At 53.0% G+C, this 11,622-nt stretch overlaps 1 protein-coding gene across 1 annotated transcript; it reads right to left on the bottom strand.

Annotated features, from left to right (window-relative positions):
• Positions 1 to 8,772: 8,772 nt before the first annotated feature.
• Positions 8,773 to 11,252, bottom strand: SOX12 (SRY-box transcription factor 12). The gene is made up of 2 exons (XM_083510856.1): positions 11,117 to 11,252; positions 8,773 to 10,559 (listed from the first exon to the last, which is right to left on the bottom strand). The coding sequence occupies exon 2, from the start codon at positions 10,077 to 10,079 to the stop codon at positions 9,105 to 9,107; it is 975 nt and encodes a 324-aa protein (XP_083366982.1). The 5' UTR covers positions 10,080 to 10,559; positions 11,117 to 11,252; the 3' UTR covers positions 8,773 to 9,104.
• Between the last annotated feature and the right edge of the window lie 370 nt (positions 11,253 to 11,622).

The raw sequence follows: 11,622 nt of genomic DNA, 5'->3' as shown, positions 1-11,622 counted from the left end.
GTTCCTTTTTCAACCAGGCCTTTGAGTGACCTGACATCCAACACCCTTTTAGAATGTGGCTGGTGTTTTTGGGAGGACGGTGTTACTGGGTTATTGTTTTTATTCTGATTTTATATATTGTGATCTTTTCTGTGAACCGCCCTGAGACGGTAATTAGGGTGGTTTATAAATTCAATAAATAAAATAAAATAAATAACCCTCTTCTCACAGGAGCTGCCCAGATGCCCCTGGAATTCAGAGACATGCATAGCTGTCAACTTTTTCCTTTTCTTGTGAGGAATCCTATCCGGAATAAGGGAATTTCCCTTTAAAAAAAAGGAAAACGTTGACAGCTATGGACATGTTGCCTTCATTACTGAAAGTGGTAGCTGTTGTTGAAGGGGTCGCCTTTACCATAGCTGTCAAGCGTCCCTTATTTGGCGGGACAGTCCCTTATCCCAGCGCCATGTCCCACTGCTGTCCCTTATTGATGATGTCCCTTAAATAAGCTACTGAAGGTAATGGGGTCCTTTCTATGTCCAGCTGTCCTTTGTCAAAAACAAATTGTTGCTGTTTTTTTGTGTTGAATATATGCTATATGGTAATTTATGGACCTAATAGGTATCTAAAGCATTTGCATGCAACAAAATATGTATTTTATCAAAGTAATTGTTGATCCCTTATTTTGGCTGCTAGTCCCTTATTTTCAAATCTGTAAGTTGACAGCTATGGCCTTTACGTGGGGTGGTGGTGGTGCGTGTGCGTGTGGAACCACCCAATTTTTAATTATTATTGTTACCTGTCAGGGTTTTTTGCATGAGCAATGTCAGTTTCCTTCTGCAAAATATGCATTCTGCGGTCCCCATGGCAGTTCCTTAAGATTTCCAAATGTGCTCCCCGCCCCCCCCCCCAAGAGCTTGAGGGACAACCAGGGCTGGTCTACTTTGCAGGACTGTTGAGAAGATAAAATTGGCGAAGGAGCAGAAAGTCGACGTCCCCTCCCCTTCGATCTTCAAAGGTGAAAATCATGGCAACACAAGAACAGGCCTTTTCAGTGGTGGCTCCCTGTTTGTGCAATGCTCTCCCCAGGGACGCTCTCGCCTGAAGCCATCATAATATCGCTTTAGGCCCCAGGCAAAACCTTTCCTCTATAACCAGGACTTTGGCTTTTTAACTACCTGTGGCCTTTTAGAACTGGGTGGGAAGTTTTTAATATATTTCCTTCCCTGCCCTCCGGTTTTAATGCATCTATGTGGGTTTCAAATTTTTTGCAATTCGTGTTGCGTTGCAATAAGTCCTGCAGCAGCATCAGCTGGTGGTGCTTCCAGGCTGCTGGGGGAAGAGGCTTGCCATCATTTCCCTCCCGGACATTTGCCTTCTGCTGCCATCAGCCTCCTCTAGAGTAGGGTTAGGGGAGCCAGCTGCATATCCTGTAGTTCTCCCCTCTGCACTGCATTAGAGCAAAACTCCTGGGTTTGCAAGACCCTTAATGAAACCTTTAAAGTCGGTTAACTCTTTCTTTTGCTTTGTGTATGTAAGCCTAGATTGTTGTTGTAATACTGAATTTATTCTGTGTTTCCCAAACTGTTGATTCCTGGTCATTTCTGAATAGGCTGACATGCAATGCATTTCGTATAATTTGATGTGGGTTTTTTGGCTGCAAGCCGCTTCGGACACAGCCGATTGTGGGGAAAGCAAGTAAATTCAACCAACCCATTTAATAAATGATAAAATCATATTTTTTTTAAAAAAATCAACAGCCGACACAGCAGAGCTCCAGACCAAGAACACACTTTATTCCAGGGTTACAACCACCATTTCACCATTTCCCGAGCTAGCCACAGAACCACACGGATGGCTCAAGTGCCGTTAACGTCCCCCTTTTCCAAAAAATTTCTACAAGCCTATTTTTTTTTCTTCTTCCAAGACGACGGTCACTACTAACACGACATTTACCAAGAAGGAAACCCAACAGCGCTTTCTAGCACCACTTTGCAGGTGGGACGTGATTATTATCATCATCATCATCATCATCAATCATCACCATTATTATTATTATTCATTCTGTTGCTGCACCTGCGGAGAAAAACTGTCAAGCATTGGGAGAGGTTTAGAAGAAAGGGGTGGGTGGGGGGTGCGCTGCCCCCCCTCCCCAGGCCCTCTGCTGGCCACAATCTGTGGAGTTTGTACCTGAGAAAGAGTTTTATTTTTATTTTTTTTATTATTATAATATTTTATTTTTAAGTCTTCGACAAACCACACACCCACGCACACACACCCACGGAAGCAAAATTACAGGCGGCAGGACTGCGGAGGAAGGGGGGGAAGAGGTTATTCACAGCGGAAAGGAACTGGCGGGGGAAGAGAAGAAAGCTCCAGACATGTCTTAACATCGCACACATTTCTTCTTCTTCTTCGTGTGAATTCACCACTGAGCACCATTTTTTTTATTTTTACGTTCTCCCCCTTACAGACACAACACCCCAACCCACCCCAACCCGAGAAAGAGAGAGAGAGAAATCATATAAGCTGCTCCGAGAGAGAGTCAGGGCAAGAGGAAGCATTGGAGAGAGAGAGTTTGTGCTTGGAAGTCAGAAGGAAGGGCGGCAGGCAGGTGGGCAGTCGGCTTACGGACCACCTGCCCGGCCTCCCCGGGGTTGTAGTCAGAGACGCAGCAGGTTTTGATCCTGCCGGACTCTGGGTCCTGAGGAAGGTTTTCTATATTTATTTTTGCCTGAAGACATTTGTAAACTCTTGAGTAGCACTTGAGGCCAGGCTGGTCCCCATGGGCATGGGGTAGGGGGCCCCTGCGGGCAAGGCGAGAGAAACGCCCGTCCGAACCGAGAACGGGCGCGAGACAAAAAAAAAAGATAAGGTTTTTTTTCGGGGAGCAGACACTGGCAAAGATTTCAGAGGAGCTGGCATGGTGGAGGGTTTTCTGCGTGGGGCCGGATTCTGCACCCCACTGTCCCCTGCTTTGATAAGACCAGAGTTCTCGACACCCGAGGCTCTCCTTGGCATGGACGAAGCGCCAACCAGAGGGCCCTGAAGGTCAAAGTTTCCTAGCCAGGGCTTTGCCCCGAGACACGTGACGAAAGACATGAGTAGCTTGAGGCATGAGCAGAGTGCTTTCTCCGCCATGCTGGGTGAGGAAGTGGTGGCAGGGCTTCCGGGTAGAAATCAAGTGTTTGTCAAGCTCCAAAACCTCTCCGTATGACATTTGGCACGGCTCCCTGTTTCTGGGAAGGAAATAGCAGGTGGGACTCGGGTGCAAGATCCCAGTGGTGCAGCTCCATCCCAGAAGAACGTGGGCTGAAACGGAATACGTACTTCACAGCCATCTCCCCGGTTGAGCTCGGGCAGGAACAATTACCAGCACAACCTGGAGGTTTAAACCTGCAGCCTTCTGCACTCAAAGCAGTGCCTTCCCTCCGAGCCCCTGCTCTGCATGCAGAAGGCCGTAACGGTCACTGCGACACATGCAATTTGTGCATCCGCGTCATCTCTGGATTTCCCACCGACACCGGGGGAAACCAGAAGGACTGCCAACTTTTCAACCGCCTTTACTGGGCAGCGCGATACGGGGAATGGCTCTCCACGCTCGGAACAGATTCTGGCGTCTAAACAAACACAGGAAATGGCCTGATCCTGGGTCAAGCTATGGGCACATCTAGGCTGGCGCAGCTCTCGTAGGAACACACACAAGAAGGAAGTTGCCTTGTATCAGACCATTGGTCCATCTAGACCACTATTGTCCACACTGACTGGCAGCTGCTCTCCAGGGATTCAGCCTCTCCCTACCTGAAGATGGTTTTGGGGACTGAACGTGGCGACCTTCTGCATGCAGGGCAAATGCTGTACCACTCAGCTAGGACCCTCTCCAGAGTCTTCCCCATCACCTGCCATCGAGTCCTTTTTTAAACGGAGGGCACCAGAGATTGAACTTTGGCATGCAGGCCAGGCACGGAGGAGCATGTGGGGGCAGCGATGGAGGAATCGGACCCACAGGAGAGGATCTTGTCCACTCCACAACTGCCCCCCACGGGGCTGCGTCACGAAGGGTCCACGGACCCCAGCATCCCCACGGAGGCTGCAAAGACCCTGGAACACATCTCTCAGGCGTGGCTCCACCACTCACATTGCAACCTCGGGAGTGGAGGCCTTTGGGCTGTTTGGGCAGCAAGGTCCATCCCCAGAATAGCAGAACTTTAGAGTTGGAAGGGACCCCGGCGGTCATCTAGCCCAACCCCCTTTCAATGCAGGAATCGCAATGCAACAGGGAAACGGACAGCTGCAGAGAATGCAATCTGGCTTTTCACAGGCACTAGCCAGGTGAGCGAAATCCAGAGCAGCAATCAAAGGGACTCAAATGCAAATCCTGGCCAAGACAAGTCTTAAATAATAATAATAATAATAATAATAATAATAATAATAATAATAATAATAATAATTTATTATTTATACCCCGCCCATCTGGCTGGGTTTCCCCAGCCACTCTGGGAGGCCTCCAACAGAACATTAAAATACAATAACCTATTAAACATTAAAAGCTTCCCTAAACAGGGCTGCACAATTCAAAGTGTTGGTGCTGACCTTTAAAGCCCTAAACGGCCTCGGTCCAGTATACCTGAAGGAGTGTCTCCATCCCCATCGTTCAGCCCGGACACTGAGGTCCAGCTCCGAGGGCCTTCTGGCGGTTCCATCACTGCAAGAAGCCAAACTACAGGGAACCAGGCAGAGGGCCTTCTAGGTAGTGGTACCTGTCCTGTGGAACTCTCTCCCACCAGATGTCAAAGAGAAGAACAACTACTAGACTTTTAGAAGACATCTGAAGGCAGCCCTGTTTAGGGAAGCTTTATTATTATTATTATTATTATTATTATTATTATTATTATTTATTTCCTACTTCACAGGGTTGTTGTGCGGCAATAAAACAGGAGGAAGAAGAACCCCACGTGCCATCGCAAAACTCCTGGGATGGAAGGCAAGATAATCACTTGGCCGATCCAGAGCTCTCTTGCAGAGAGCCAGGACAAAGCAAAGCAGCCACCTTTAAACCTGCAAGTAACATTCAGACAATCTAGCATCCGAATGATATTTTGCAGTTTACCTGAACTTTCATCAAAAAAATCTCCATCCTTGGAGGCTTTTAAGCAGAGTTTGGGTTGCCATCTGTCAGGGATGCTTTAGCTGAGATTCCTGCCTTGCAGGGGGTTGGACTAGATGACCACTGAGGTCCCTTCGAACTCCAAGATTCTACGATTCTGTGATCTCTGCTGATGTCCAGATGAGGATAAAGGGATTGTCCCAAGCGCAGCATTGGTCCTTTGGGAGTTCCTAGCGCTCTGGGAATGCGAGGGGGCTTTCTAAGATTAGCAAATATAATTAGCAAAACTCGCTGTGTCTAAAATAAGCGGGGAATGGAGATTGCTCTAGGGAAGGGATTTTTTTGTATTAAAAAAAAACAACCAGCCCTGAAAACTAGGCTCAGCTGTTTTGAGGGGTGCAGGGAGACAAGAAGAGGTCTGGGATCCTGCAAAGGCAACAATCGGTGGCTGAATTTCAGCCACAGATAAGGCCTAGCCTCTGCTTTCAGCGCCAGGGTTCAGCAATTGAGCTCTTGCCTTCATAATACATTTCTGAGCTGCCAGTCAGTGCAGGCAGTATTGAGGCAGATGGCTTCAAGGTCTGACTCAGTATAGGGCAGCTTCCTTTGTTCCCACATAAATGAGACCCGAGCAGAAAAATGCCCTGGTGGATTCTGCCTCATGGGGCTGCAAGGGACACCAAAGGTCATCTAGCCCAACCCCTTGCTATGCATGTTCATTCGCATTTGCGCATGGCGTTTCTGGGTGCCCTAGTGCCTTGCAGAGAGTAACAGAGTGAGGCAGCTGTGGAGGGCAACGGCTTCTGCCTTTCCTTACACTCCCAGCTGCCCAAAAGTTGCTCATTCATTGGCGCCAATTTATCCCCATTGCTGAACACAGGCTCCTGAATTGCAGGCGGACGCCTCCTCAAGTGCCGTGCTTGAGGGAGATTCCTGCCTTGTTGGGGGTTGGACTAGATGACCCTCAGAACCCCCTTCCAACTCTACTGTTCCATTATCCCGGTCTTGCAGAGGGAGCAGCCCTTTTGGAGAAAGCCCATTCGCCAGGCAGGTGGCAGGTCCTGTACAATTTGTAAACCAGACCAACGGCAAGCAACTGATTCCATGAATGGCACCATCCTGCAGCCTTCCCCAACTTGGCGCCCTCCAGATGTTGTGGACTACAACTCCCAGCTCTCTGAGCACCACCTGGAAAAACAACTGCTGGAGCTTTTGCTCCCCGTGGACGTTTCCACGCTCCAGCCAGTTGCACACATAAAGTTTAAATCATGCCCCACGCACTTTGCAATAATGAGCTGCAATTCCTGTATTGCCGGGGTTGGACTAGATGACCCCTGGGTCCCTTCCCACTCTACAGTTCTGATTCTATAAATCTGAACGTAACACTTAATTGTCGGTCAGAATGTCCATTTGGCTGGCAAATGCTGTGCTCTCCCCTAGCCAGAAACATGCACAAATTTAACAAGCCCAAAGAGGTCCAAAATGTGGTTTACAATGCCTTCCAGGCGTTAAGTCAAGTTTCAACCCTGATTTCCTCATCTAGGCCTTCCTTCCTTCCCCTAAGCAGCCTCTCCCCCCCCCCAGCAGATAACCTCCGCATGCTGTATGTACAGCAGACCACAACTCCCATCAACTCCAGCCAGCTGCCCTAAAATAAAACTACAATTCCCAGAGTTCCTTGCTGGAGGGAATAACCCTTTCATAAGTCACCTTAAATGTGCAGCGCAGGGAACGCCTGTATTTGGGGATGGGAAGGTGAAGCTGGAGTTTTGTGATCTGTAAGGCTAAACTGGGTTAATTGCCACAGCTTGGGAATCACAGTTCTGCAAAGCTCCGGGCAAGACCCAGAGGAAATGGACTTGTGTCCTCAGATAACTAGAATCCCTGGAGTTTACTGCAGAGGGGATGGAGATCAGGGACAGAACAGCTGCTCTGCATGCAGAAGGTCTCGGTTTTAATCCCTGGAAACTGGGCTGGGAGAGAGAAACATGTGTCCGAATCAGGAAACCAGACTCATGAGGACTGGCGTCTTGACTTGTTTTAAAAAGAGAGGCCACAGCTTACTGGCAGAACACCTGCTTTGCATGCAGAAGGTCTCGGGTTCCATCCACAGCAGGGCTAGGGGACGTCCTCTGCCTGTCACCCAGGAGAGCTGTTGCCAGTCAGTGTCGGCAGTATTCAGCTAGGGTCTGTATTGGCAGTCAGTGTCGGCAGCATTGACCAAGGGTCTGACTCAGCGCAAAGCAGTTCCCTAGACGTTCCTCCCTACGGAGGGGCTTCAGCCGGGGCTACGGGTGCTGCTGTGTGCCCATCTTTCCCCAGCGACCACAGGACAAATCTGGCTGTCCAAAAAAGGCACCGAAAAATGCCACTGTTGGAGGCACGCTTCCCTGCCAAGAAACCTGCCTTCCCTCCCCAGGTGGAAGGGGCAGGACCTGCCTTGCTACTTCCACCGGGAGCGGTTGCCAAAGGGCACCTCCTTCCACCTCGCTGCCCGACCGCAGCCCATCGCCGTGTCTCCCAGGCAGCTTCCAAGGCTCCCTTGCCAGCCGTACCCTCCTTGCAACGAGCCGGCTATGCCTTGAGCCCCTCGCCCGCCAGAGCTAGTGGGATTTCCCTGCCCTGAGGTGGGAAGGAGGTGGCAACACAGAGGGACCCAACCCAGGCAGAAAACCTCCTTGCTGCTAGCCAGCCACCGAGACTTCGACTGCCCTCCTTTCCGCCAGGGAAGCCGCTGGGTAGCCTCTGCCGACAGCCAGCAGGGAGGCTGGATTTGACCTTCGGTGAAAGTCACGGCCCCCTGCAGGTTGGGGGAGTTGCCCTCTGTCCATCTCAGGTGAGCCTGAGCTTCCCATCCCAGGGACCCCCCACCCTGAGAGATTCCCTGGCGCTAGCAATCTCCTTGGCCAATACCCAGAGAGGCTGGAACGTGGCAACACAGAGGGAGTGGCAAGGAGGGAAGGATGCCAACAAGACCCCGGTCTGCTTTGGATGCAGCACGCGAGAGGAAGCAGGGGCCCACGGCTCATGCCCGTGGCATGCACCTCTAGGGGGAATTGGGGAGGGTGGCATTTTTGGGTGTCGGTGACAGGAACCGGCTGCCCACGAGAAGAGGGCATGTGCGAGCATCGGATCCACGTGAACACCACGTGGGCGCCGCCCGGCTGTGCTTTTCCCCAACCCGGTTCGGGAGCGTGTTTTTGTGCGGAAAAGAAAACAAAACAAAAAAGTTATTGTGAAACGAGGACCCGGAAGCCCTGCCCACACCGGGTGCAAGACGGGCGGCAAAATGTTCCTGAAAATCTCTCTGAACGCGACGCCATCCAACGGGAAGGATCTCTTTCCTGGGAGCCATTTAAAATGGAACAGAAGGGGGAAAGGGTGGGCAGTTGGGGGGGCGGGGGTCAGGTAACCAAAGGACAGAATACACACCCCACCCACACACCCCCGGCTGCCCACCGCAAGACAAGCGCTGAAATGGCACAGAAATCAAAGTGGAGAATTGGAAGCTTGCAAGAGGAATAAGGAGCCGAAAGGAAGGAGCGTGGGCAAGGAGAAGAAGAGGAGAGGAATGGATCGGTGTGGAAACTGAGGGGGGGGGGCGACCTCCGCCTTGGATGGCGGTGGAGCTGGGAAGCAGCTGCGAGGAGGAAGAGGCGGGGGTGTGGGGGGGGGAGACGGCTGGAGAGGCTTGCAATGGGGGGGGGGAAACCTGATTAGACAGTCAAATTTCATGGGTAAATACACACTGCATTGAGCCCGGATCCCTCCGTGGCTCGTGGGGGGCGAGAGGAGATGAGGAGCCCAGCCCCGGCACGCCAGCCCTGCCGAGCCAGAGGGTGCCGGCAAAGTGGGTGTGTGCGGAGCGGGGGATGGGCTGATGGAGAGCTCGCCTTTGAATGCAGCCAAGGCAAGAAAATGGAGATACCTGATTCCTGCATGTAAACAGCTGGGTTTCTTTTTCTTTTTTTGAGACAACCTGATTGCGGAGAAGTGAGAGTTTACCTGGCTAAGGGATTCAGTACGTGAAGACCAAGTCTGAGATACTGGACATCAGCCAGTCCCCAGCGATCATCTCAGTCACCTCCGGGGTGCAATAATCCGGGAACTCAAAGTGAGATGTGGCGCCCAGGGGGAAGAGGTCCAGGTCTTTGTCGAAGACGGACCAGTCCGGCGTCCCGCAGGGCGTGTTCGGCTGGGCTCGGGCGGGCAGGAAGCTCAAGAGCTCTTCTTCAAACTCTTCATCCGACGAGGCGAAGGAAGACAGCGGGGACCGGGTGGACGCTGGAGAAGGGGTCTCCGAGGACCTTGCCTGGTCCGAAAAGGACTTGGCAGCAGCAGCAGCACCAACCTCGTGGTCCTTTGGGTCGCCGGAACTGCCCACCCACGCTCCTTTCTCGCCGCTCGCCGGCAGCACGTGCCAGAACTCTTTGCCGGGAGTTTTGGGGCCGTCGTCAAAAGGCGCCTCCATCAGCCGCGCTTCCAGCGGGTCGTCATCCAGCTCGGGCGTCGAGCGTCCCTCCTGGCTGCCGCTGCCACCCTGCTTGGGGGGCTGCCTTCTGCCGGACGCCACCCTCCCGAGGACGGAGGGCTTGATCTTGACCGAGACCCTGGGGCGGGACTTAGCAGTGCCCACCTTGCCCTTCTTCCTGGGCCGGTACTTGTAGTCTGGGTAGTCAGCCATGTGCTTCAGTCGCAGCCGTTCTGCCTCCTTGACAAAGGGGATTTTCTCCGAGTCCTGCAGGAGCTGCCAACGCCGGCCGAGGCGTTTGGAGATCTCAGCATTGTGCATGTCCGGCCATTGATCCATGATTTTCCGCCGCTCGTTCTGGGACCACACCATGAAGGCGTTCATGGGGCGTTTGATGTGCCCGCTGGGAGTCTTGCACCAGCCCGGCTCCCCTTTGGCATCCTTCAGCAGCAGGGCATCCTTGGGGCACACCTCCCGCTTGCCCTCCGACCCCCGGCTCCGCACGCTCCTCTGCTGGACCATCCTGCCCCCCTCGTCTTCCACGTTCCAGGCGCCGCTGAGCCCCGGGTTATTTTCTCATCATCCGGCGAGGGGTGGGCGGATCTGCCGCTCGCTCGTCCGGGTGCAAGAGCTCCTCTCTCTCTTCCTCCACGCCCACCCTGGCTGCCGGCGAGCTCTGCCTGGGCGTCCACACCCCCCTTTTAACTCAGTCGCTGAAGCAGCTGGCTGGCAAATTGACAGAAGTGGTTGTGGCACCTCGGCTGTGGCACCTTCCGCAGGCGCCAGACGAGCGACGAAGGGAGCCGGGCCGGCGGTGGAGAGAAAGAAAGAATGAAGGAGGGAGAGAGGGGTGATCTTTGGCAAGAAAAGCCGGCTGGAGGGCAGGAAGGGGTGGGTGGACGTCCGCTTCAGGCAGGCGAGCCCTTCAGGTGCCAAATCGCTCGGGGATGCGAAGGAGAGTCACGACTTTGCTGCTCGGCTGCTGAGCTTCCAGGGCAAGACCTGAGAATGAAGGAAGGGAGAGAACGGCAGAGGGTCTCGGTCTTTTGCCCCTCGGCTGCCCTCCACGCCTCTCTCTCTCTTTCCCCAGTCAGCCAGCTCACGCCCACCCCTCTCGCTGGCTCCTCTCGGCTGCCTTCTCTTATAGCCCATCCCCGCCGACAGCCCCCTCCTCCTCCTCCTCTTTCCCCCCTCCCAGACGGCCCCTCCCCTCCTGCACAGTCTAGGGGCTGCTGCGCACACATTGCTCGCTTGGAGTAAACACCCAGGTGCTCTTTCTGTCAATGGGAAGCCCCGCCCACCCGGGGACGTCATTGGTTGCGGGGCAGGAATGGAGGATTTGCATCCCCCAATAGGGGCGCAACGGGGAAGGAGTTGCTGGAGAGAATGTCAAAAACTTTCTCGCCTCCGCCACCATCCTAAGCACAGACCACCACCCCCTCCGCAGCCCACCCAGAGCATATCTGTTACCTGAGACCGGACCCCCCAACAACGCTCTCTCTGCTTCCTCACCCCCCCCCCCCAGGATTGACCCAAGGCAGGGGGTTTAATCGCCAGACCTTTCCTGTGCCACTGTCTGGCTTTCTGTTCCCGTCAAGTTCACAGGCAAACCTGGTTTCTTTGCTGGTTTTTTTCTGCAGGGAAAAGAGAAAGGAGTTTTTGCAAAAAATATTTCAGATTCCTCAGCATCAGGAAACTGTGCGCAAATATGCTCTGTGTTTGTGTGTGTGTTTGGAGGAATGGATCAAGAGAGAGAAAAAAGATGTTTTAAACCTTGACCCAAGACAGCACGGGCGAATGCCAACTTTTCAACTGCTGCAAAACAATGCCTGCAGATGTGGCGGCTGTTAAAAGGCAGAGCTGCAGAGGTCAGCGGGAAAGTTGGCAGTCCCTGTACACGTGGGAGTTTTCAGGATAGTGTTTGGTCAGCTGGGCACTGGAGATTCAGAATCCAGCTCAGGGGCCGACAACCTCCCTTCCTACACCCAGTGCAAGACCCCAAGTTAGTGCTAGGATTCTGCGACAGGAACAAGGTGAGGGGACGCCAAAGGCCATCTAGCTCATC

The sequence above is a fragment of the Podarcis liolepis genome, assembly GCF_965112155.1.
Source record: "Podarcis liolepis genome assembly, chromosome: 6".
In the NCBI taxonomy this organism is placed as follows: Eukaryota; Metazoa; Chordata; class Lepidosauria; order Squamata; family Lacertidae; genus Podarcis; species Podarcis liolepis.
This window is presented reverse-complemented; position numbering and strand designations above follow the sequence as displayed.